This window comes from Pungitius pungitius, chromosome 19 (genome assembly GCF_949316345.1).
Source record: "Pungitius pungitius chromosome 19, fPunPun2.1, whole genome shotgun sequence".
NCBI lineage: Eukaryota > Metazoa > Chordata > Actinopteri > Perciformes > Gasterosteidae > Pungitius > Pungitius pungitius.
Genome location: NC_084918.1, coordinates 7,920,248 through 7,948,038, shown reverse-complemented (window position 1 = coordinate 7,948,038; position 27,791 = coordinate 7,920,248). Strand labels below are relative to the sequence as shown.

Sequence of the window (27,791 nt, the reverse complement as noted above, 5' to 3'; positions counted from 1 at the left end):
TTAATTTATTTTTTTCAATTTAGTTTAAATGTGAATCAGATAAAAGTCACTTGCTGACAAGATACTGATTGACCCACTCCTCTGTGGGCTGGACCCCTTAAGCTGTCTGATGTTCTCCAATCAGCACTCAGGAGGTCTGTGCTTGAAGTGCTTTTAGGGAAAGATGCATTGATTTCAGACAATTCCACAATCTCATGCTCCTGAAAGAAAGATTGAGATAAATATAAAGATTTTTTTCTACGTGCTTAGCAACTAGCAGTAATCAATTTTACTGATGAAATGAAACAGAGCAATTTAAAGTGAGCATATTTTTTTTTCTCCAATATTTGCTATTTTCCACTTTGAGGAGAAAAATGCACCCAACCTGGAGACTAGATGCCCGACCAAGCTTATCTACGTCTACATACATGAACGGGAACGTCTCGTTCACATCTGGACCCCGTACCGTTGAGCCACTTGGAGTTGTATTGGGCAGTGCGCAGGGGGGGCAGGCCCCCCAGGCTGCGGTAGATGGCGGGGTCCCGCCCAGAGAAGTCCATGGCCGTGGCGGCGTAAAGCTCCCCGCTGGAGGTGATGAGGGCGGTGGAATTGTGGAGGGGGTTGTAAGGACACCGAGCCATCCCGCTGATCTGATCGTGAATCTCTGTCAGATTTGTCAGCTGCAGCACGGAAAAATAGGATGTAGGGGGAGGGGATGGGGGGAAAGGTTTAGACACTTAGAGAAAACGGTATGTATATATATATTTTTTGTCCTTTCAGTAAATAAACAAGAATAAGAACGTTTAAAAAAAAGAAATACTGCATAAAAATATAGGAAAGAGTATCAAAGCGCAATATTTAAATACAAACTGGATAGGTGTGGTAATGTTGTTTGTTCCTTCCAATATGCAAATGTTGCATATGGATATAAATAAAATACTCTTCATTATGTTTAGTTTACATCTACTGCAAAACACACACAACAATATATATGAGCAAAACTTTCATGTGCAGCAAAATATAATCAGAAAATACATTTAGATTCATAAACAGCATGAAACACACAAACACAGCAGCTGTTAAGAAGTAACCTGTCAAAAGAGCAATAGAATAACTAAAAAGGGGCAAGTTACTCTTGGCCGGCTGCAGTGTTTTCTCAGCGTCTCTACAGGGCAAACAGCTGTTTGCCTGTTTTTAACATTATTGAACCACATCTTTGAGAAGCCTCTGTGTCCAAAAGTGGCTTGATGTAAGATTCCTTTCCAGGCATTCTGCCTTTTAATATGAGGCCAAATCCAACTCCCTGGTTTTTAAAAAGACTTTACTGGATGACCTCGGCTTAGGCCCGACACACTGCACTGCTTCCTAGTGTTATATATATACACAGTCCATAGTGCAGTGACTCGGCCTTGATTACCAAAAAGAAGTAATACATTTTTTAAATCCAAGCTGGTATTATATGTTAAAAGTCCAAAAGTAAATACTGTGTTCCAAGGATTAGCTCGTGGTTAGTGCTTCCCTTCAAGTTCATCCAAATTCTGAGGGAAAAATGTATGAGAGTTCAAAGATTGGCCTAATCTCAGGTCTTAACATCAGCAAATAATCATGAAAACTCTATTTGCAATTACGTTTCCATCAATCAGGGCTCCACATTTTCTGACTCCTGCTCACTCAAAACACTCACAGCCTAATCTCTGGTCTCTGGTCTCACACTTTGACTAACTCCCTTGTAGACGAGCCTTCTACACAGGAGGCCAGATGCACAAGGGTTGTGCGGGGAGATGGGGGGTGATCTGTTCACTCCCGCCACCTGGGCTCACACCGTCCCTCGCAATAGATGCTTTAAGGTCAATTGGGTGATTTTGGAAAAAAAACGAGAGGCGGAGTGACGAATGGAAAGACGGCCCGGCTTCCTTTTGCATTTTGAGGAAGTGGCGTGAAAGTCGTCTCTGTAGTGCGCCCTGCAGCTGTGTGAGAGGAACACTGAGGAGACTTTGACTCCCTCTGAGACATTTTAGGCGGAGACGACGCACAGCTGACAAGGGCTGCCATGGAAGGCAGTCGGCTGCCATGGTGCTGCTCAGCGGCTACTGAAGAAGAAATCCCTCATATAAAGGTCTAGGGGACCTACCTTAGGAAAACTTCCTGAATTTCCTGCTTTGTGTGGATTTTTTTGCGCCAATCAATCACGGAAATATCTTTATTCATGTAAACGAAAACAGAGTCAAGGTGGCTGAGGACAAGGGAAACTTTACATTTATAATGGAATTTAATGCAGTAAGGCTTTAAGACATTCTGAATTGTTTTCAATTATTTATTTAGATGTATTTATTTATTCAACTTCTCTCGATTTTAATCCCTGCTGAGTAAACACATATCCAGACATGATTGACTCACTCCTGCTCTCTTGTTTCCTTTGTTGGGAGAAGTAATCTCTTTGAATTATATTCTCGTCAGGGATCCATAAATTGATTTTTTTCCTACTGGTGTAGGAAGACGTTCCCAAACTGAGCTAAGGTGTTCCATATTATTATGAATTATGTAGCTTCATACCAAACATTTAGACATGAGAGAAGTATTGATCTTATTGTTCATTTTTAACAAGAATGTGAACAAATGTCCCAAATTATCTGTATTGAATTAATTTGGCATGAATTAGCCAAACCTACCCTGTTACTCCCTGGTGACCCAAACTACTCGTTAAATAATAAGAAGCTAAAACAACGGGAATGCACTACTTCTTTCTTGTTTTGAATAACAATGGCTGTTTCCAGGCATCAGTGTGGCTGAAGGAACAGCTGTTTAATCTGTAACTTTGTTTAAACTATTATTAAACTGACAGAATAATTCTACTGCTCACCTGTCGATCCATCACAGCTGACAGGAAATCTGTCCCAAGAATGATCACGTTGCTGCGTTTCACATTAACAACATCCGTTGGGTAAGTACGACAGCCCCCGATGAAATACTGCTATAATAATGCCATGACATTTCAACTATATGTACTTTCACAGCGGTAAACAGTAAATTATGAGCCTGTGACCTTTTGGATCCAAAATAATGTTGTTATACGGTAAACTCCGGCAGCTTCCTCCTCTCAAATCCAAAGCAAAGCTGACGCACAAATGTTGCAACACAAGCAATAGCCCAACATTTGAGATGGTGGTCCCTACTGAACAGTGAGCACTTGCTTTGATACTTGAATTTGTAGAATCATGAGCGAGAAAGAGGATTGAAAACCGTAGACTTTGCAATAATTGGATATTTAAAGAAGTAAAGACAGCGCGATTCGATAAAACAAAATAAAGAGTTAATGACTCAATGACTCACGAAGAAGGGCACAGCCGCAAAGATGAGACCAGGATGCATTATCGGGAGTAATGAGCTTAAAGCAATATTCTGATTATGATGTTTAACAATTTTGAGGAAACAAGACGTCTTAAATAACCAAGCTAAATGAGATTCATTTTGTAATTAGTCTGCACACCTGACAGCGCACTAGAGGAAGCGAGAACAGTCCCACTACATTAAATCCTTTCAAGCTCACAATACCATCACGTCTTGACTAAATTTGTTGATCAACCTTGGCTTTTTCTATCTGACATTGTCAGTTTGATCAAGAAGACTTCAATTTATTTCTGCAAAATGATCAAGCCTGCCCAGGCTGAAATATCACTATCATGTTGTTATTGAAGGGTAATGCCTTATCCAGATGTATTCCTGGGGTATTAGGTGTGAATGACAAACATATGTGGTTTATAATAGAAAAAAGAAAAAAGCAACCATGGCGGCTGTCACCTTCAATCTTGCCCCACACCGATGGCGGGGGGGACTGTTAATTGCTTAAAGCGAGGGACGTGTCACTGACAGTTATATTAGTCAGAACGGCCGTGGTATTCGGTTAGCCTTGTTAGCGGGACTGCTTGTTCCTTTCTGACTTTCATTCAGTTTCCCCACTGCATTTGAATCAATGCTAAAATCCTTTTTCCTCCACATTGCACTTTTGCTAAATAGCCACCATTGAGGCTGCATCAATTTAAACAAACAACAGGGATGGTTTGTATAAGAGGAGCACAAGTAGACATGGGAAATCTGGATAATCTGTCTGGCTAACATTAGCTACCGGTTGTTGGTTAATAAACCCCTTCATTACAAATAGTTTTATAATGGCAAAAACCTTTTGGATTGTGTTGTCCAGAGAAATACCACCTTTAATTGTCTGGATTCATTTTTTGGTCTTCTTTTAAAAAAGAAAATAACTTTTCAACACTAGTTAAGAGTGAACGTACCGTTCGGTTGGTGCAAATAGGGGTGAATGCGTTGGTTCCACAGGTAAACAGCCTGTTCCCATTCACCAGCAGCACCCTGATGTAGTTCTGGCACTCCTCCTGTGGAAAGACACCGGCACAGCACAGCAACGTCGTAATTTATCCATTGACGAGCAAGCAGCATTAGGGAGTGAAAGCAAAAGGACACTTTATGCCAATAAATGAGAAAAACACCTGCAACTGCGGGGGGGGGGGGGGGGGGGCGCTACTCTAAAACGTGGCCGAGCTCGACAGAGTCAAATCAAGGCTGATGCCCGCACGGCTTAGGCACGTCACCTCTTAATGCAACAGGGACCGGCTTTGGAGAGCGATCTGATTGAGGCGGAGAACAAATAAAAGCAGCAGGCATGAGAGAGAGAGAGAGGAGCAGCTCAGGATTAGTTTAGAAAACTGCCTTAGATTTGTCATTCGGTCAAAAAAGTGAAAAGAAAGTGCAGCCTCTTATATGCTCAGTTAAAGCATGTCGGGCGCGCTCTCTACATTTATCAATTCAAACAAGTTTCCTCTAAATAGGCTGCACGTCCAGCACTCTTTTCTTGGCTCGCTCCTCCTCTGAGGTTTTGGCCCGGGCTTCCAGCAAACCACTCAGCGCTGCGATTAAAGTACGCGACAAATAAAGCGGTGCAGAAAGTGGCGAATGATTGACGGAATGATGAATTGCCACTGAATGTCGTGAACTTACAAGATCGCCACAGGGCTTCCATGCAGGTTTACTGGGGATTTCCATCATGAAAAACAACAGCTGTCAGTATTCATGACAGAGAGCGACGTTTATTTGATTTTTTTTTTTTTTTGTCGCAGGACCCATGTAATAAACTTATTGGGTTTAAAAAGGCCAAGGCTGAGTCGGGAACTTGGGGGAAATTCAGAACGCTGTAAATTGGCTTCTGTCTGAGCCACTCGAGGTTCCCAGAGGCTACATCCCTCCCCCTGCTTTCTACTCTGGATGTAGAGGGCACCCTTTGGAGAGATGACGGGAGATATGAAGGGTTGGGCCTTTATCCCCCCCCATCAAGATGAAGGTTGACTCATAAAACCTTTCTTCCCTGGTGCTCAGTACGTGTGCACGCATTGATGTCTGTGGCTTTTTGAAAACTGTGTTTGTGTGTAGTAAGAAACGTGTTAGGTACGCTTATACATCTGTGCTGATTGTGCAGTCCATTGTGTACTGCATGCTTGTGTAGATGTGTGTGCGTCCTGGTGCAGGAGTGAGGTGGCTTCGTGGGGTGTCTGCATGATTAAATTCTTCCCCTGCAGTTTCTTTCTGCGGTAAACAACAGCATATCTAATATTTGCCTAACAGCCTCGACTTGTTTACAAAAACTTTGTGACAAATGTTCCACGTCTGTACTGTAACACGGAGGCTGTTATGCTCGCCTCCTGCATTATAAAACAAAATTGCGGCTGCAATCAAGTCCTGTCAAGTCAATTTAACTCTCCTCTCTTCTCCCGGGTGAAATAAATCAAATACACAAGAGAAGAGCGGACGTGTGCATTAGTGGGGAAAAAAAACAACAATTACTTGTAAATTCACTCACAGGAACGGTGTCTGTAGAACAGCTTAAGCGATGCTATATTGCTGCCCGCTTAGCTAGGTAATAAACCATCGCCGCCCCCCCCCCTGTCAACTGCAGAAAAAAAAGTCTTTTAATGCCATTCTTGGTGTTCACATGACCTGATCCTCAGAGGGGAGCAGTGAGCGGTGACTCCTGGCGACAGCAGTGACTTTCAAATACTGAGGTAGCTTGGGTCTGTAATTCACAGCTATCATATATGCTGGCCAGCGTGTGCATGGTTATTATGGGCCCCTAACCACCTTTCACAGTAGCATAAATACACAGCAGCGGTGCACAAACATACAGGGATCAGGGCCGGGGCAGTTCACCTACAAGTCAAGTGCAGCTCTGAAGCAGCTGTTTGGTAGACAGGAGTTTGCCAGCTGACCACATACAAAAACATACACATCTGCACTAAACTAAACTACAAAAAACAAAGGAACTCCCTTTTAAAGGTCTATAAATAGGGATGTGGGGCCGGTTTGGAAAGGTTTTTACTTTACAACAAGTTGATTTAGATGTTTTTCGAGGTCTTTGATTCAAAGCAGGGATTCCCAGGGCGTCTATATTTAAAAGCTGTATTAAGAGCTGCACGTTGCTTTCAGTTTTCAAAAATGTGTCATCTTGACTTGACATTTTTTACATTTTATTGAGCTATTTGATGTGGTCTTGAGCTGATTTAATATAACATGCTAACATGTTTGTAGACCCTTGCATTACCCGTTAAAGCTTTTATGTTTGTGAGCCATTTAGCTAGTGGGAGAAACAAAACAATGTTTTTGAGTTGTATTGTAGGACGTTTAAGAGTTTTTCTTTCCTTCACACACCAACAAACTTAAGATAATGAAACGCATGAATACCCCTATAATTGTCTTTATCAAAACTAATAGATTTCATTAGCTGCAAAGTCACAAACATGGACCGAATTCTGAAGTGTACTTTTACAGGGGACGAGTCTTTCTTTTACAATATAACTTGTTTTTCTCGTGTGTCAGGTGAAGCAATATAACAGTGTGACATTTTAAAAGCTCAGACATCACTCAAACTCACCTCAGATTTTCCACGGCTGAAGCAGGCTCCCTTGGTGAACTCATCGCAATGCCACTCAGCCTCCTGCGGAGCGATAGAAAAGCAGCATTAGGCTCAAAATAAACCATCTAGCAGACGCTAGCATCAGAAACATTTGGTGCAATGTCGCCACAAACCACTTTAAAACCCACTCAAATCAAAAGAATACAATGTGTATCTCTCAACTTGCAGAATTCCCACCTTTTTTTAAAGTCAATGCAATATCTACTGATGATGCCTGAGATAGCAGGAGCCATACAAATGCCAGAAAAAAACATGAAAGACAGTCACAAATGTAATGGAAGAGAATACTGCGCTTGTGAAGCATCGACCCCTGGCTGCTGATTATTCTTTGTCTTGAGTAGGAGGTATGGATTAAAGTACCAGCTAACATGGAATGAATTTGACTTCACCGTGCTCTCAATCCCAAATATAGACAACTCGCAAAACACCGAACTCCAGTGCATCCGAGTTTGTAAACCAGGTTAAATACACAGAATCCAATTAAGGTGCATAGCCGGCAGATACCTCGAGAGAGGAGTGACAAGGTGGCGCAGAGAGGGCCGCTTGCCCGATTTGATTTATGCGAAAGGGAGAGAAAAAAGAAAAAAACCACCGTCTTCGAGGCGTAACACGTGGGATCCCCCAGAGTAGGATGTCGACGTGATTTACATGTGAGGACGAAGCGGCGGGGGCCGCCTTTATCATTTGACTACGGGAAAAGAGAGGGATGAGGAGATAAAACCTCGACTCGTCTCCCCCCCCGGGGTGAAGACACCAGCGTGCTCCAATTTCTACCGTTTAATTCCAGCATGATCTCCAGGGGAGGGGGGGGGGGGGGGGGGGCTTTCTCAGTGATAAAAGTTCTCTATTCGTGTGGTTGGCCATCGCCAGAACTACCCGTCACTTTCACCAGCTCCAACCGACAGACAGGAAAGAAGGAGTGAAACACACTGAACGTCGAGCTATGGGAAAAGTCTGCAAAAGTGAAATTATTTGACTTCTTCCTTTCTGGCCACACGGAGAGTTTCCAGCAGTTATAACCTGGCTATTGGCAAAGGGAGTGAGGCACTCATTCCCTCTGGGAGTAGAGTAAATATCGTTAACAGAAAGAGAATATTAGATTTCGCCTTGGAATCAGGACGCTTCTGTGCCGGGGAAAAAAAAGGAGGAAAGTACAAAAGCTGAGCCCCCCCCCTCAGCGCTGAGGAAGACTTATTTCATTTCCTCTTGGAGCCAGCGCTGTGCTTCCTGTGTGTGTTTTATGACGAGGCTTTTGCTCTGCACCCCACTGGCCTTTGGGAGGAGTGGAGCCACCCGACCCCCGTGTGTGCAGACTGACACATAAACGCACACATAGGCAGTAAAAGGAGGGAGCTTAGCGAGAAAAGAGAGCCGGGGGTGAGGGAGTGGGTGCTATTCTGGGGGGGGGGGGGGGGACAAGATATGGAGTATTAATGTGAGCTGGTGAGCTTCTCTGTGGGCGTACGCGTTTGTCGGTTCACATTCCAGGCCAGAGCCGGCTATTCTGGGGCCCGGGCGCAGACAGCGCGCGCACACACACGACCCACACATATTAGGCACAAGCGTACCAATCGGAATTGAGCGAAGGGGCTGAAGAGCGCTTTCACTGATCTCAGGGGGGGGGGGCCCGATGGACCTGTTAATGGCCTGAGACCTTACTCACTCACGTTCACGGTTAAAATCAATCATAACACAATGCGAAATTACAACTTGAGATTACATTGATGCGGGAAAAGTGGTTGCCTTTATCATTACGGGGCGAGAATGTGATGTATCACCACCTGAAACAGTTTTAGTGAGTTATTAAACAGTATTACATCTTCAAGTCCAAGAAGAAAGGAGATTAGAGTTCTGTTAATGTAATGTGACGTATTCTCTTGTGAAACCCTCATTTCAAATGGTTTGCATTTGTTTTGGACCGCTGCTCAGTGGGTTCAGCACTTAAACGGACTTTACTATAATAGAACCTTTTTAACCACATTGGCGTCAACATTCACCTGGTCACACACGCTGATGGCAATGCGTGCTGACAAGCTGACAAACTACTCATCCAAACCGTTGCTTGGTTACACACCAATGGCACAGCCGTCAGGAGCTATTTGGGTTTCAGCATCTTGTCCAAGGCCATGTCAACATGCGGACAGGAGGAGATCAGATCTTCTGATTAGTGGTCTCTGCCCACGTGGCGCCACTCGGGGCTACAGAGGATTGTTGCTGAAAGCTGCATATTGATTCGTGGATTGATTTCATGACTATGTAAGTTTTTATGGTGATACAGAAATGCAAAGAAATACATTTTTTTCATCAGCTTTGATATATATGACAATAGGTGCGCAACATAACAGGAGAATGTTTAATAAAAGGGTTAAAATTGTTCATTTTATCTCGTCTTTAAGTAATCGACTTGAATGCTGAAAAAAGGGTGATGTCTGTAGGTCTGTAAGTGGGAATATGACGGCATCATTGACCACTAGAACCCTCCATCTCACCAGCCTGCACCAAATGGTCCAGACTAAAGAACAGAATCACAAGTGCCATTAAGAAACATTAAAATCTCATTAACATGGTTTTGTTCAGCCACTGTGCTGATGACGAATATGTCTCGAACAGAAATGTGTCTAAAATCTGCTCTCGTTAAATAATTATTGGCTTTATCGAAGAAAGCTACGTTACAAAGACTCCTTTTTGTGCCTTTGTCACCTATAAGAAAATGATAAAAATTGAATAATAGCGAGTTGAGCATGGTTATGATCTCAGGAGAGAAGCAACCATCGGATATCGAGGAAAAGGAGGAGCTATACAACTTAAAGGGGATAATTATGGTTTATTACAGTTTTTTTCCATTTCATTAATAACCATGATAAAATTGCTCACTCAGTATATAAAAGGTAAAGATTTGGGAACCACTGGCAACAGCCAGAGTAAAAAACAGAACAAAAAGGTCATAAAAACACTGTAATAACAATAATAATGCATTTCATTCAAGTGCCTTTCATAATACTCAAAGAAACTACATTAAAATCATCAAATATAAAAATATAGACAGCAGTTGGGAGTGAGAACGTCTTGTCATATCTCAGCAATAACTCGATGACTGGCTTTTTAATAACGAATGGTTTACAGTCAAAACTAAGATAAGTCGATCGAGATTAAGAGGCATACATTTAGAGAGAGGCAGAGATCATTTGGCGCGGTTGGTAGCAGCAATTTGTTGCTTCGGGGGAAGACGAAAAATAATTATAAGATCTTATGTTGCGTCTGTCCGCCCTCTCTCTACTGTACCCAATAACCCTGAGAGACGAACCATTGTGCCACATTCAGCGCTCACACCGAGGGACCATTGTGGTCGAGGTGTCGTTCAGGACGGATACCAGGGAGCGAGTGGGCAGGCAGAGAACCCAGACGGAACAGAAAAAAGGAAAATAACGGAAAAACAGAGACTGGAGAAGAAAAAAAAAATCACACACAACAAAGACAAAACAACGGAGACAGTGTGGGCAGAGTGAAACAGTCAGAGAGACAGAGGAGGGGAGTGAGGAGATGAATTGTAAAACAGCACTGTTTTCCAGACAGAATACATTTTGCACTAAGAGGGTCCGGAGGACTGCTGTCTAGTTCTATGAAACGACGCCTCGACACGAGGGGACAGCGACAAGAGACTGAGAGCTGGACGAGTCCTGCCCGGGGGAGAGCCTAATCCGTCTTATGAATAGCATATATTGCCTTTTGACGTGCTGGCACAATATTATTCACCATACCATTCCCACTGATGTCTGCCGATGCAAGCGGCTGAAAGGTTTACGCATGACATCGGTCTTGATGTCACGCCTAAGTGTGATTTATAATGACTCCCTGCTGCTTGCTAGATATCAATGAATGTGCCGGTATTTGTATCTCCAATCCCCCCCGGATGCGTTTCACCCCCGACGCATGTAAACGGCACTGGTTACTGGGCTCTGGTAATTGAATTAGCAATGCTTCCAGTAACGGGGTCCCTAAGCCCTGATTATCAGCTCTAATTGTCTCTGTTAAAGTAAGATTGCAAGAAGCATAAAACACGACACGTGTGACTCCGTCACATCGACACCGTGCGAGGTGAAGTCAAACGGAGGCATAATATACATCGCAACACCATTCATTGACTGTTGCATGACAGAGGAGCTGTCGCACTTTTTTTTTTTGCGAGACAGAGGCGTATATCCACTATTTTTCCTCCTTAGGTGTGGTATCGAATAGTAAACAATGCCACTGATCCCCCTCATCCTCCTAGTGCTTATTGACCGACGCTGTGCCGCGGTGTGTCTGTTGAATCTCGGCCTCGGCGCCTGCACCCTGGTTCATTTAGCAGGAAAACAGCACGCTAATATTGGATTCTAACATCTTCCTTATTTAATGTCTTCTTACATTAGTACCGCTGCAGCGGATTTTGTGAATTTAACAAGCTCCTACTGTGCCTGCAAATGAGGCACTTTGGCTTTCAAGACCAGTGTGAAAGTGTGCAGCCAGTTGTAAAACCAGGTACACAACAGCGGGCGTGAAAGTGTAAAGGTGTGACTAAAAGCAGGTAACACGGAAGGACCGCATTAAGATATTCAACCACGTCAAAGGACATTACTTAGGGAATACATGGGCCGACAGAAACACAGCGCCGAGGTGTACCTCAAGCCAGTTCGGTCATTCATCAGCACTGCGCGCACAATGGGAGATGTAACACAATGCTGACGCAGAAGGGCCAATTCATCAGTGTTTGTGGCCTCTCTGCAGCAGGCAATGGGAGGTGGATAATGGGGATTACAATGGAGGAACAAAGTTGGCAGCAGACGAGGGGAGGAAGCTGAATAACGGACGCAAGGGAAGAAGGAAAATACAGATCAGATGGGACCTATGACATATGATTCACCTGTAGATGGAGGAAGGAAATTGGATGCTGTTTAAATTGCTATCTTTTTTTCTTTAAAGGTCTTAAGTGCTTGTATTTTTCCTCCGTTTCAACTGCAGCAAGGGGAGCGAGAAGAACATCCTCCAGCTTTTGTTGAGAACGGTCGAGGTGGAGAGGGAGAGGAAGGCCTCTTCAGGCTGTTGCAGAAAATACACATTAAGTACCAGATATTAACTCCCATCAAGGTCAAGGCGATTTGTATCTTTCAAGGTCTGATTCTTCCCACTTCCAACTGATTGCCATTCAGTTTGCATATATTCTAGCAACTTCACGTGATGCGGACGATTTTCTCCTTGTGATTCTCAAATAACTTCGTGTTAAACAGGTTCTTTCAAAAGTGACAAATACTTCTCCCACTTCTAGGATTCCATAAAGAAGAAAAATGGAGGGGTGGCCTCAGAATCTGGCAATGAAAGCATAAAAGTTCTGACTTTACCAAAGTCTCCAACTCTACCAGCCAAGTTCCCCGCTCTCTCCTACATCTGATGTTCTTGTTCACTTTGTATTACTTTCAAGCGAGGAGGGCATTCACTGAAGAGATTAGGGTGGCCGGGCTCAGGCTTATCGATCTGTGAGTCCGAACTCAATATGTGCAATAGAGCAGGTTGGACCAGCAGTGTTTAGCTACCACGCTAAGTGTCATCACACTCTAAACCTTCCATAACACTACGGTAAGCCGACCAAGCACTCAGAGTTTATTGTCTGCCTTGCACAATGCTTGACGCAATAAGGCAGCCAAGGGCAAGAGAAGTGGGCGGGATCAGTCCTTGACTGTTGATTTCATAAATTTTTCATGGATGCACATAGAAGATGAGCTGTGCACGTCATCGATCATATGGTAATGACATCCACCTCTTTAGCTGTTATAGGGGGGTTTGTATTACACGGGTCTAAGCCTTGCCAAACCCTACACAGCCTCCCCTCTGCACCCTGCCAGCCATGCAGGAACAAATCGCCGCCACTGGGCATTATCTGACGCGGCTGATGCACGGGGATGGGGTGAAATGACAATGAAAAAAGCGTAGGTGTAGCTTTTAGCTTGATTTCCTTCTGTGAGAAAGAAAAGAAGAAAAAAAACACCTCATGCAACTCTTTGCAACCAAAAGAAAATGCGGCGGGGCTACTAACGACTGCGCTCAAACTTCCTTTGTTCCCTCTGACGCTCGGCACCATTGTCCCTCGCCAATTTATTTGATCAATAGGCAAAGCATATAATGTGAGTGGGGCAATAGGTGCAAAAAAGGGAAAAAACTCATGCAAGTCTTTTGTATCCAGCCACAGAGGCAACCGAATCTCGGGTGCGATTACTCTCCTGTTTAATGCCGTGGGGGTGAAAAAGCAGGAAGGAGAGAGAAGGATTTCAGATGGAGCCTGAACTTGGCCTTCCCCTTGACTCTGCAGCCAGGGTCCAATCAAATGCAAAGCAGACACTAGGGCGCAGGTCACGTTAAATAGGCGCCAGAGGCTTGGCAGGGATTACCGGTTGCTATTCTCTTTAAGAGTAGATGTCCTGGAGATGACGGGTTGATTGGGTCGGTGGAATCTCCTCTGCGATTCTGCAGCGCCAGCCGAGCGCAGGATGGAGTAAGGAAGGAGGGATGATTGGGTGTGCCGATGGCACAGAGCATGTTTAAAAAGCATTTGTGTCCCATTGAGCGGCCACAAAAGACTGCATGAATCATCGTGGGTTGCTTCCCTCTGTCTGTGTGCTGTCTCGCTGCTCCCTGATTCCTTTGTGTCGCCTGAACCTCGGCTCCTTTTGGAAATTCATTCTTGCCTCTTTTTTCCTCCGAACCGTTTTTCTCATTTTCCATTTACAGGCGGATTTCTATCACCTCAAGTCTCCCTTTTGTTCCATTCTATGCCCTTTGTCTCCTCTCCTCATCCTCTCCCGTGGTTTCCCAAGGTGTAAATGGCAAACACCATGAGTCGTCAAAGCATTAAAGCAGACTGGTTGCTCCCGTCGAGCAGTGGAACCCCTAAATCTGTCTGCATGGTAGCTCAGCGGGTAACACAATGCGTGGCACTACAGGGGGGGTGTGGGCTTATGAGAATGAAGTTAAAAAGTAGAATGACAAATGTGGCAGAAGAGGGGGAAATAACAATTGCTACCTTAAGCATACTTTTATTTTGGTATTTTTGTGTGCAAATTTGTCACCATAAGCAGAGCTTTTGCCCTGAACTTATACAACACATACAACATATTTCAGACCCTTTGTAAAGAATTGCAAAATGTAAGAATTGCATGAAAGAAACTGCAAGATGCCAATGCCCTAAATGAGGAAAAGTATAGCACGGTATTCATGTCCTCTAAACTTCATAACATGCCTCTTTCTTTCGGTCACAGCGCCGTCGCCCCGACCCACTGTCACTCCCCTGGACGGGAAGTCGTTGTGACATGTGAAATGCTAAACCACTTTACTGTAGCAGCTTTAAAGTTGTGGCAGCTGGCAGCGCGCTACAACTATAGCACGGCGCTAGTAGGAGGCGGGCAGGCGCCAGGCGTGACCGCGTGGGAGCAGACAGGGTGAACACGTTGTCACTCAGAATATTCGGCGTGTCAGACTGAGTGAGGAGCAGAGAGACGGAGCGAGAGCGAATTAGCACTCACCTGGATCAGTGTCAGGTCCTCCAGATTGAGCCTGAAGAGGTGATTTCTGTGTATAGAGAGAAATGTGAGATGATGGAACCATTTTCTTCAAAGAAAAAGCTGGATGTTAATACTCTCTACACCATGTCGCAGCTATGCACAGTCTTTGGGATTGTTATCTCTCTTTCGGCTCCTTTGATTTCAATCCGCTACCCATGGTGTCACCAATACCAAGGGATTTCCACCTCCAAGAATAAAGCATACAGACTTAAACTGAAATTCAGGGGGAAGCATGGGGGACAGTTTGGAATATGCTTTAAATTGCTGCAGCCGAGCCAGATATATTTATTGTGTTCGATATTCCACGCCTTCTTCTGTTCTGTTGTGTCAGAACCTGGTGCAGCAAACAATGGACTTCAAGGTTTCTCCAACCCATAATTGGAACGCAAAGAAGACTGGACGAAGGAGAGCTAAAAGGTTTGACAGAGTGCTCTAGGGGAGTTGTGTATTTCTGAAAAACAGAGAAATAAAGATATCAAAAACCAAAAAATCAACCCTGGTTGTGAACTCTCTATCCTGCTTTGCCTGAAAGCCTTTTGTATTTGCACGGTGCAAACAAAACCGTTTCATTGGCATTCACAACTTTTCGAGAACCATTAGGTTCTCATGAATGCCCCCCTCAAGAGGAATATTCTGGATATCGACTAACGACGTCTCAGGCTGTCCCCAAAAACATTACACATCATCATCAGAATGATGTCGTGTGAAACCTAATATTTTGGACTAAAAGCATTATTTATTGTGATTTCCTTCCCCCTTTGAGAGCTCAATGCAAGCAAAAGAAAATCATCTTTAATATTTGGTAAATTTATTGCAGTTCGCCATGAAAGATTGTTCTTTTTGCGGTGCTTAATAACTATTTGGCGAGCAGATATATCGGAATAGCTTGAACAACAACCCATAACGTGTTTTTATATCAGCAATAATTTTTAAATAGCAATAATTTGTTTGTTATGAAGATCCACATGACTCATTCTATATCTTCAAGCATGCTCTCTTGCGCACACATGCACATGCAACACTTTCATGGATATCTATCAATCTCTCCTGATAAGTGTCTATCAGCCTGGACTCAGTGTGGTAGCAACCCGCCGTTTTACTGTATTGATTTGCATCGATCTCTCTTTCCTTCCATTATCACTCATACTCGTAACCATCCTGCAGCCTTCCATCCCGGCACAACACCTTTCACAGTTGGTGGTTGAGCTGGCGCGAGAATCAAGCTTAATCTCTGATTTGATTTGATTTTTTTTTTTTTGTGCTGCAAATATGACGCGTTGATAGAACTGGGAGAATTGTAGCTAAGAAGAAAAGATTAGCAGCAAACAATTTCGTCAGCAGTTAAAGTGAGAATCCACTCGCCTCCTCGACTTTTAATCTTCATCCATCTACACGCACACACTCTTCTTGATTAGCTTTTTCCACCTAAGTTCCAAGGATGCATTAGTAAATTCCCTGGGCTCACTTTGAATCTGTTTGTTTTGCTGCTCACCTTCCTGCTGGCGCTCATGTTGTCTCTTCTTCACATTGTGGTGAGTGTTTGTCTCTACTGACAAGCAAGCCATTAAGAAAAGTGCAGACCGCACTTCATCCAGAGTCAGCCAGAGACTCACATAGTGTGAATGCACACACACACACACACACGCGCGCGCGCGCGGCTGCAAAAACGGACTTAGAAACTCCAAAGCCAACAACAGAAACTAATTACTGACTGATCATCACTTATCAAGAATAGACAAAAAAAACAACAGAGAATAAATGAAAGTGACGGGAGACAAGACAGAGACACAAAAACAAAAAGGAGAAAAATCGAAGGCAAAAAGAACACGCTCAGATTTCGGTTACCTCGCACCGACGATCAGTTCGTTCTGGCCAGGGTCGAAGGTCAGCTGTGAGTAATCCACCGTGCCCTCTGCCTTGAACCTGAAGATCCACGGCTCCATCTCTGCCAACAACATGCAAAGAGCTGCTGTAACTTTTCACAACAATTTTGAGTGATTCAGGTTCCTTTTAGCACAACAAAGAGGGATAGATTATTATACTTCCGTTTTATAAACACGGTAGGAAGAACATTTTTCAAAGTTGTATAATGACAAATGTTAACATAGTGCAATTACTATTTTCTGTATAAGCCGTGACACAAAAATGACCTCTGAAAAAGAAAATGTAAAGGAGATTGAACGCATAACAAAACCTCTTGGAGCTGCTATTGGTAAAAAATCCATTTATTTAAAAGTACATTTTCACGGATCAAAGCACTCTTACATTAGTGCTTCTCAGCCTTACAAAAACAAACATCACACCTCCATTCACGAGTTAATACGTTCAAAATACTGAAATCTAGCTTATTAAGAGTGTGGGCAGTCCTCGGATTTTTTGTAAACCACAACTACTGTTGATCGACCGCTTTCATGTAAATGTACACGACGGATAAGAGATGAAGAGAGTTTTTTACAAGAATTGACCTTGGTAGGATGAATACACACACACACACACACACACTCACACACACACACACGTATATCTAGAGACAGAGACATCTCTGACAGACACTGACATCTTATCCACAGCATGCCTGTGTTCATGGCGCCCAGCCCATTAACCCCTGACCAATCGAATCAAAGGGCCCATATGGTTGCCGAGCGATGAGGCCAGCCTGTCTACCGCCTGGTTACCCGATAGGTTTAGTCTAGGATGGCCAATCAGTCACGAAAGTGACGGGTCATCCCCCGTTACCCCTCACGTAGTAAATCCGCAAGTCATAATAACTCAATGCTTCTACTACTGTCGGGTTGAGTTTCCAAAAAAAACATATACCGTATTTCCTCAATTTCCTCATTTCCTCAAGATAGTTCGAAATGAGTAGCTTTGGTGCCAGAACTCCTGCATCATTTTCAGTAGTGGTTGCAACAGTGATTTACTGTAAAATCATTCATCACTTCATTTCCAATTTATTTGCAGACTACAAAAATCAAAGGGACTTTTTAAATTTACCAAGGAGCTCTCCACCGGGGCTCGTACAGAGGGAGAGGACAGCTTGAATATCCTCCCTTCAACACATTATCCGCTTCTTCACGCACACCTGTCATTTCAAATTAAAGTACGCTCTGCCTCGACTGCATCAAATACAAATACTTCTGGGCTTTCGGTGACAAACGGAGGATTTCTTGGTGATTCAGAACGAAGACAAACAAAACAAGTAAAAACAGGGAGCCTCCGAAGAGCATCTGCCTCCTCCAGCTCACGTTGTGGGACCAGATACCTGGTCTCCTCACCATGCAATGTCACCTGCTGCGTGACAGCACCGCTGTGAGCAAAGAAATGTTCCCTTGTTCTCTTTCAAGTCTCCAGTGACAGGTACAAGGGAACTGCGAGACAAAAAAGCCTCACAACGTCCGACGTCTGGTTTTTATGGAGATGATACATTTTCATTTGCAGAGCTGAAATAAATATCTGGGAGAATCAGGAACAACTTCACCTCCCAAAAGATTTCCTTTTGGTTAATGGCTGCTGCACGGCTTACTCTGGAGGGAGACACAAAGTTTTGGATGTGCCAATCGTTTGGCTCCGCTGAGCTTGTTTTTCACACCATCCAGAGATCTCTGGCATACAAATGTAGCAGTGACGCCCCCCCGGGGGGAGACGCCGCTTGACGAACCCGGCTTCTCCCCATAAATCTCCCTGACTCACCAGGGGAGGCTGGCTAACGGGGTGATGGAGTGTGTGAGAGTCTGTGCCTGGATGCGTGCGTGTGTGTGTGTGCGTGTGTGTGTGTCTGTGTGCGAGACAGAAGCAAAGAACAGAGGTTATTTTTGTAGTATGAAAAAGGAAAGAAAACTTTTAATTGAACGTAACAACAATCAAAGGATTTATGGGCCAAGGATCATTCATAAACCAGCATGGATGGGCCCCCCCGAAGCTGAGCCACTAAATACACGCAGCTTCACAAAGTCAAACTCTTGGGGGTTTAGAAGCTTATTGTTTGGGTTTTCTACATGTGGATATAATAATGTGGCACACTTAAGGATTTAAAAAAAAAAACCTATACGCCGCAGGATATTTGGTTTGCTTTACCAGTGAGACTTATTATGTGAACTCTAACTTGTAATATATATATATATATATATATTTGTTTTTGGATGGGCTGTAATAGCTAAGTGCACCCGGGGAGGTTTTAATGATCCCATGAAACAAACCTTGTTTTTAATCCAATAGACAAAACAAAACAGTACGACGACCCCCAGCTATTAATTATCACAACAAGACAAATCCCACCTCCTCTCCCACTGCCTAAATGTCAGGCCTGCTTTGCATGTTACATAGGTTTATATCCGCTAAACTAATGCATGTGATAGCTTAATCATATCACAGCCATGCTGGCTGAGCATGGGGGGGATTGGACGCCAATGAAAAATAATCGCACACACACACACACACACACACACACAAACACACACACACACACAGACTGGGTTGAAAATGAAGACAGAAGCCAGAGCTCTGAGCCGACATAACACCAACAAACACAGTCAGACACCCACACACCCCCGTCCTCCCTTCCACGTCCTGTTCCATGCCCCTCACCCCTTGTCTCCCTCCTACAGCCCATCACTTTTGACACGGAGCCGTTGATGCAAAGGCCGAATGACGGGATGTGTAAATATTTACACCCGGCATCAGTGGCCGCGGCGGTCTCCACGCCGGCTACAATGGCGGCATGTGGAACCAATTCTGAGACATGAATGGTGTGTCTGTGCGCGGAGTGGAGCGTGGCAACAAGCGCCGGGGTACACGAGGAGCCCCCTCTAGACGCAGCGCGGCGTTGAAGGGCGGCGGAAGGGTGACCTATTTCGTCAAGTTGATTGGAGGAAACGATTTGGCCGAGCGGTCGAAAAAACAACAAACCCACCTGCTGAGGTTGATGAAAGCCCAAAGCATAGCAAAGTTAAGACCTTCCCATGCTGCTGTGTCCTTCATAGTATTTCAAACAAAGAAAAACAAGCATGTTTTATAATTGGGGCTGTGCTGCGGCCCCGGGACGGCAAGTAAATCATGCAAAACCAACCACCATGAAGCCACTAATAAGTGTGCAGTAAAATATTTAAATCTCAGTGTGTATTTAGGTGTCGTTTGGTTTTAGAGGTTTAGGGAGAAGAGACGTTTAAACATTTTTAAGAAGATGGCCAGAGGTCTTCAGGCCACTTAAAAAAAAAAAGAAAATCAACATAGACCGGCACTTCTTCATGGCATCGACAGCCTGTCATCCATTGGAATGAAACATGTCTGGAACATGGCTGACCTCAGACTAAAATGAAGCAGACTTAATGTCTAGTGATTAATGTTAATAAGACTTTGGAGGGCTTTTCATTTGAAAGAATCTCCCCCAAATGACCAATTAAAAAGATCTTTAAAACCTGTTGTAGCCTGTTGCGTTTCTAAATGCTACGAGGCCCTTTGTTTATGTACCTGCTTACCCTCCCCTCTCCATAACTACGCGTTAGCCGTCGAGGGATGATAAAAGCTGAGCTCAGTCTGTGGGTGTAAAACAAGTGAGCCGGTTGCCCTCCTCAGAGACGCGGCCCTCCTTTTACATCCCAGTTTATAACCTTTAAAAGCCTTTAAGCCTCTATCCAGGAGCACTACAACACTTTATTAATACAGCGTATGTATCTCAGGGGCCATGAGCTACAACAACCCTACGAAGAAATAGAAATGTCTTAACCAATGGGAATGATGGGGATAATCTTTCAAAAACCCTTTCTATAAATAATTCTCTAAATGACACGTTGGACCTCTGTTGAAGGTGTATATTCAAACCTGCTCTCAAAAAAGAAGCTTCATTTTGTGCAAACTTTCTGAACGTAACTACTGAGCTGTGCTCCTGAAAAACGTACATTTCTAAAAACCACCATACGGAGCAGAAAGTGTTTTTAAGGCCGTAGCGTCCACTCTACAGTAGCAAGTCTGTCAGCCAAGTGTTGTGCCAAGTCACAAAACCACCATTCCCAGCGGGGTCACACCCATGTGAGGCACACCCTCCCACAGGGAAAGAAATGCTGTCACTAAAACACGCTCAGAGGCTCATTGACCTTGGCTTCCTCTGGTCACGACCTCAAAAAGCAATTTTTAAAACTATTGAATCATTTTGTTTAAGCAGAAAGGTGAACAAACAAGCAGGAATGAGCAGCGTTCAAAGTCTAAGAACTACAAAATAAAAGTAGAATATGACGATTAGCCCAACCTTGCATATAAAAAGACTGTTCCTACCACATGCCAGAATGGATTATTTTAACTGTAGTTGAATTATCCTTTTCTTTCAAGTAAATGTTTGACTTCTAAAAAGGTCAGAAAAATTATGAAAATATGTGGGTCCAACGTGATGTTGTCAAATTTGTAAAAATTGTTTCCTTTTGAAGGAATAACGAGGTTTCCTGGCACGGCACTCTCCACAGCAGGCCGTCTAACTTATAATCAGAAAAGCTAAATCGATTAAACTATTGAAACTATTTCTTTAAGCAATTGTCCATCCTATAGAGCTATAGTCCTCAAAGAAAATCTCCGAAAGGTAAAGGTTTGCCCGAGCAGTGCAGACGTTGTTGTGCTGTTGTGATCCACAGGGGGAAAAATGTGTTTGTAGTCGTCCCAACTTGGCTGAAGAAGAAGCGCGGCCGCCTCGCTCTACAACCTGGGATTACACCACATTACACGGCGCACAATGACACACACAGAGGAAGCATAATAGGTATAATGAGAGGTTACTCTGTCCTCACACACTGTATGCTTATGTGTGTGTGTGTGTGCATATTCTGCAATGACTCAAAGCTCTTTTTTTTGCCTTTATTCCGACAAACCAAGGGCTATAATTTGGCAGTGTGTATACTATACGACTCAGAACAATGAGATGTCTCTGAACCGCACAAAGACTATCATCAGGCCATAAATAGCCATGAATATAGCTGAGAGGGCCGAGATGAATGACTGTTTTCATGAGACCATGGGTACTGCGTAGCAGCTGCTCGGGGAAGGGGGCTGCTTATTAACACAAGTTCAGAGTAAATATGATTGGAATGTAAGTTGAAAAAAAGCATAAAGATAAAATATTTGTGCCTTTGTGGAAAACGCAAAGTCTGCACAGCTCACAGGGCAACGGGCTTACGAGCTCAGGAACTTGGCTGAACTTTTAGCCAGTGGAACTGACACGTGCATGTGTCTGCATGCAAGTGTATTTTTTGAACTAACTAATTGCAGCTGTGTAGGACTGAGTTCTCTGCTTCTCGTTACCCGGCAAAAAAAGCTATGTTGTTAACCAACCTTTTAGCTTTTTCCAACACTATATTTACCACGCAGTGTGTCTCTGATGAAGCATCGCTGGGCAGCGGTGGCTCTGAGCTCCCCTCCCCTTCTGTCCCACCCGGCTCTCCTCCAGTTATCTTTGTCCTAGTGAACCATGTCTGATCACCTCCTGAAATGTCAACCGCCTTTTTCATTAATGCTCCTATATTTCAGCCACAGCATTAAGCCACAGGAGCTTAATGGGCCATTCTTGTATATTAGAGAACACAAACGCGTCAACCACAGCTGACTGCGGCATCACCCTCATCAGGGTTCGAAATGACTTAGGACTCTTGGGGGGTCCCCTAAAATGTAACTATAAAAAATACTGAAGACTACCATTGCTACACTATATACTGCAGGCAAAATTATATTGACATATTTTGAAGGTGAGATAATGGTCTTGGGATGTTTTTCATGGTTTGGGCTAGTCCCAGTATTGTAGTGGTGTCTGGAGAAGTGGATTGGCTATAATCAATCAGGTAACCCTCTAATTCTGGAGTTGCAGCACCTTATATAAATCCCTGACATGACAAAGTGGAAAACAGGTCATTCTTTCCTTGAGCAAGGAAGTTAACTAAGTTACCTAAATCCACCAGGTGTACTCATTATGGCAGCACCATGCACCTATAACTTGAACTAAAATCTTTAGGGACACGTTTAAAAAAAAGTAAGATATTCTAACATGACCGAAAGCCATTAATAAGACAATAATCCAATAGTAACCATATTATTCAAAATCAACATGTTAAGTGACCAGGCACATATTTTATTTATTTGTTAACAACTTCATCAGGTTAATGTTAACTGGGGTTGGAGAGAAGACCGACAGGGCACCCCTGCTTCTTTATTTTTAGTTAGTAAAAAAAAGGAAACGATAGTCAGCTTAACATTAAATTAATTATTAATAATGTAATAACAATAACTTGTAACAAAAACTTATTTCACCAGTAAATTACTGTTAAACGACAAAAACAATGGGAAAAGGGTATTTTACAACAACTTCGAATGCAGCACAAGGCTGGCGAGGCGAATTTCAAGTGAACGCAACATCTGTTTGTTTTTCAGACAACGGCAGCTACAGACTGTTCAGTGAAGCACAGACACACTTTACACCGTTTAGCTGTCAGTATTTTAACCGTGGTTGCTCCATTGACATATTTTATATATATATATATATATATATATATATATATATATATATATATATATATATATACACACTTCAGCTGCTAGCTAACGGTAGGCTAACGTTACCTGCTGTCGAGTGTAGTATTTACTAGCGTCCCGTGCGGCGCTGTTTCAGTTCTCTCTAACGTCTGTTTTCGGAGCATCAGGGAGAAGCGGGAGGCATTTAAGTGGCCTCTAAATAAGGCACCGAAATCAGAGTTGCTATTCGGTCCGGTAGATAACGGCCGTTAAGACACCTGTACCGTATTAGCACCCCCCCAAAAAAACTCTTCGGATCTACACGATTCACGTGGATGACATTTTCCCATTCAAAACTCACAGAATTGAATTAAGTCCTCGCCATCTTTCGTAATCACTGACTGGACAATTAGGTTGGTTTGCTAGCTTTGAATAACTAGTCTAGCTAACTGCTACATGTCTGCTGTTAGCTGGCAGTTTGGCTTCATACACGTACAGCAAGAAACGTTGACAAACGCACTCTTCTAATCATTACGTTACACTGGGTATCTAAGTTAGTTAATGCAACTTTTGATATAGGAACACCAACCCCAAATATTTTACTATAATAAGCAATTATTATGGAGGTATAAACATATTCGAAGCACTTACTTTTCATGAGGCTTCGTTTTTGCCGCGTTCAACAATAACCTACGTGTCTGCGCCACAGACCACAACAACAATCTGTGATGCTATTGGCTGCCCTGATTGCTGCCCAATCCCGCAAGGAAATAAATTAATTATTGTTATGAATATAAAACGTCACTAAAGACCTTTTCACAATCATTTTTAATGTTAAAAATATTTGCATTACATTACATGTCATTTAGCTGACGCTTTTATCCAAAGCGACGTTCAATAAGTGCATTTCCACATAGAGATACAAACTCAGAAGAACAAGTAACAAGAAAGTACATTTTTCATCAAATAAGCAGTTTCAAAACATGTTATAGAAAAGTGCCATTATAAGTACAATTTAAGTGCTACCATTTGTTAGTGCTACGGTTTGCTAGTGTTTTAGTCAAGGTAGAGTCTAAAAAGTTGGGGACCCCCCAAAATCTAAAAATAAATTTTTATAGGGGGTCCCTAATGACTTATAGGGGGTCCAGGACCCCCCCAGACACCCCTCATTTCAAACCCTGGCCCTCATGCAGAAAGCACCAGGCCACGGACGTACATTGTTAGCTGGGCAGTTAGTCATCATCATCATCATCATTGCACTCGATTGGTGCGGGGAGGGATAGTGCCACCTCCACAAAGGTTGTAGAGGAGGAGTTCTTGTGTTTGTGCTCAGGAGCCTTATGGCACATGAGGCACGTATGAGGGTCTTTGGACACATACACACACACACACAGCGACCTTGGTCTTCTACTTCATTTCAATTTAGACAGAATCTTACGCGATTATCTGACTGGGACGTCGCTGAACCGAAAACAGCTCGATGACATTGTGCTTCTTCGCACAGGGCAGACCGAACCGCATTGATTGCCTTTTGATACTATTCTTTGGATTAAGTTTCACATCATTTCATTACAGTTTAGTTTCTTCAGTAGCGATAAAAGAAAAAAGGGGCGAGGACGATAAATCTAATGCGGAGTACACACTGCGTAAAAAAACTGCAGAGCCAGTGAAGCCATCCGAGGAGGGTCGTGTCAAGGGAAGTCGCAACAAGGAAAGGGAGGCATTAGATGTTGTTAGTTTGCAAAGTAAGCCGATGTAAAGTGGTTTGAATACCAGTATTCATGAAATCTGTCTGAAAGTCCCGGGCGGGGAAAGGAAGGAGAGAGTTCAAGTGATTGAAACTAAGAGCAATTTGCCGAGTAGTTGATGAGGTAATTTAGATTTATTTGGTTGAGTGAACTAGCGTGTAACGTTGTGAAGTAAAGCGGTGAAAAAACACAAGCAGCATTTCAGTAAATATCTTGTTTTGCAGCCAGTTTCAAAGTTACTCACCCTCACAGCTACAACTACAGTGGATACTAAAATAATAATAAAAATGCTTAAGCTGCTCTCCCTTGTCTTTATGTGGTCACTTTTGTGTTTGTCTCCTAGCAAAAGGAAAAAAGTCCCAATGAGCTGTTTAGACATCTCAACCGTGTGAAGGTAAAAAGACAAAGGCCATGACGGGTTGGATCGAAAAAGAATGGAGGCAGGGAGGACAATTATAACAGCTTAATTACACACAGCGCACATAGTCATGGCGTCCCCCTGGAGTCTGTGTGTGTTTACCTGAATGTGGGACCAGCGGGTGCTCCGTCTTGTAACAGGGAGATTCAGGCAGCAGCACCGGCCCTCTCCTACCGGCCACGCCTGCGGGCCACAGGACCAGCATGCACTGCAGCAGCAGCAGTGCATGCTGGGTAAGGGGTCGTCCCATGGGGGCCTTGGCTCGGCTTACTTTTCCTCAGGCCTCAAGGGCCAAGAGCATTGGAGAGACACACCTGGAAAGGGACAGAAAGAAACGGATTTTTGGGGTTTAATCTGAGCCTTATTTCACATTAGTTTTAATCAAAGCACTAAAAAAGCTTGATGCGGTAAAGCGATTCGCTACGAGCGCATGGGCTTCACCGCGGGACATGATGAGCGTACAAAATAAATTGTGAATAAAAGGGGAACGAGGGAGGGAGGTATAAAGAGGAGGACGTGTGACCGATTGGGGGTAAAACAGTGTTGGGAGTCTTGCTGAGTGAAACCAGCCGGTGGGCTTCACACCTCTGACACTCAGACTCAGGCGCCGTGCGTTGCCTCAAACACCTAAAGTTTGTGCGCTAGTCCCTGAAACGATGGGCCCCTTGTGCGCATCTTTGTTTCCACTGCAGAGGTGCTTTGTTTGAGTGTAAAAGTGCAGCCCTCGTCCAATGAGCGCTGTTGTGTGAGAGTTTGTCATTGTTCAGAGTGTGTCTGTGTGTGTATGTGAGAGGATGCATGCGTGGAGCTGCAGTGCACAGTGCTGCTTGTGGGTCAACTGACTCAGAGATGCTTTAAATCGGATTGCTTTGTTTTCGCTAATACACACGCTAATTGCTGCATGTGATTATTATATTATTATTATTATAATGCGTACTGCGGTTTTGTGTTTCCCAGAAAAGTAATTCCCGAGAACAACAAAGCAGTTTCCACAAATCAATTGTTCATGATTTTTTTTTTTTCTATGTGTGCGGGTGAACTGATGAGTGTTCTAGACCTTCGACATCATTACTTGTTAATCATTTATGTGATGCTATTACCAGGAATGATTCATACCGCCGGGCTGTATATAGCCCGAGCAGCGTGTGTGGTGGAGTGAGTCCAGTAACTGAGGGCCGCAGCTGTAAAGTGCAACAGCCAGCCAACAGAAACATGCATTCTGCAGTCAAACCTGTGCAGCCTTTACTATCTTATCACATAGTTAGGGTTTTCATCTGCTCTGATCCAGTCAGTGGGGGAAAAGAGCGTTGGTTTTAAGTCATAATGATAGGTTGCAACAAAAAAAAAAACTAGAGGTATTAATGACCTGTTTGTCATGGCAACGTGTAATGTGAAGATAAAACTGAAAAAGACTCGATTGAACCGAGCCCAAAAGGGCCAACGGTGGGGGGGAACGTTTGCTCGCCTCAGAACAAAGTCTCTGAAGCACGAAGGGCCCTCAGTGCTGGACAGCTTTCAGCGGCCATTGGGTTAAACATACAGTAAGGCACCTCGCTTCGATTCCCGCATGTAAACCCTCACGCTGTGAGGTGTGGCGGTTTCATTTCACGTTCCCCCCCTTGAATGGAAAGTTGATTCCGCCTTCAGTGGGCACGAATGGGGATCCGTGACCTCGGGGCCAATTTGGAATTCGTTCAAAGTCCAGAGTATAAAAGGCGCCGGGCAGCGAGGAGATGAGGTCTGCCGTGCACCCGCAGAGTAATGCAAAGCACCTGTCATCCACGGCGGGGAGAGTCGGTGACAGCCGCTGCCGGTTCCCTCCCTCTGTTCTTTTTCCCTTTTTCGTCTTGGCGCTTCACACGTCAGCGTCAGTGCTCTTTGGCTGCTTTGCTTTAGTCAGCCTGTCGTTTCGGGACGTCATTTTTCTTTGTCTGCTAGTTTTCCTTGACAGGCTGACTCATTCCCTTCTCCAAAAAGCCATTTTACCTGTTGCAAGAGAACGTGAGCACGTCACTCCCCCCCCCCCCCCCCAGGTAGTCTGTGCCTGGGACATTACTCTTGTCATTTTAATTCAGTCTCATAAACTTTTATGTCTGCAATCACTAAGGAGAAATATATACCTGATCCGCTGGGCACGCGCTTTATTAGATTATTGATGATTTTACGGTGGTGTCATTGAAGCACATTTTGAAGCTCTTTTGCAAGAACAGCATTAGGATGCAACATGCTTTTTCCTGGTTTTACTGAATCATGGGCTGTTTTCAAACCCCTTTCCCTTCCCCTCTGTGAAGTAGTTTGATTAAATAATAAAAGGTGCTCTGACATTTGAAGCAAAAAAACAACCTCCATACAAAACCTTTGCAAGGCAAGTCTTTCAGTATCTTAAATCGTGCTTCCATCAGTGTTTGCCAACTATGTCCAATAATAAGCTTTTTTTTTGTTGTATATTTAATATCAGACTTAAAATGAACCGCTTGTTGTGTTTGCCTCCCCTTCAACATCTGGATTCAATGAATCTAACTCCCATTCCTGCATTTGCATGCAATAATGAAAAGCTGCCATTGAATGGTGAAACAATTAAGATCTATGAAATCTAAAAT

General features: G+C 43.7%; 1 protein-coding gene across 2 annotated transcripts in view; it reads right to left on the bottom strand.

The window, feature by feature from the left end:
• Positions 1 to 27,791, bottom strand: part of sema5a (sema domain, seven thrombospondin repeats (type 1 and type 1-like), transmembrane domain (TM) and short cytoplasmic domain, (semaphorin) 5A) — a 95,324-nt gene that overhangs the window by 43,935 nt on the left and 23,598 nt on the right. For both annotated transcript variants that reach the window (XR_005114534.2, XM_037455904.2), the window contains exons 2-7: positions 25,294 to 25,505; positions 16,390 to 16,489; positions 14,506 to 14,551; positions 6,914 to 6,976; positions 4,269 to 4,367; positions 446 to 659 (exon numbers count right to left, since the gene is read on the bottom strand). Coding sequence is in view for 1 of the 2 variants with exons in the window: in XM_037455904.2 (XP_037311801.2) it covers positions 446 to 659; positions 4,269 to 4,367; positions 6,914 to 6,976; positions 14,506 to 14,551; positions 16,390 to 16,489; positions 25,294 to 25,441 (670 nt within the window). In the remaining variant the exon portion in view is untranslated. The remainder of the gene's footprint in view (positions 1 to 445; positions 660 to 4,268; positions 4,368 to 6,913; positions 6,977 to 14,505; positions 14,552 to 16,389; positions 16,490 to 25,293; positions 25,506 to 27,791) is intronic.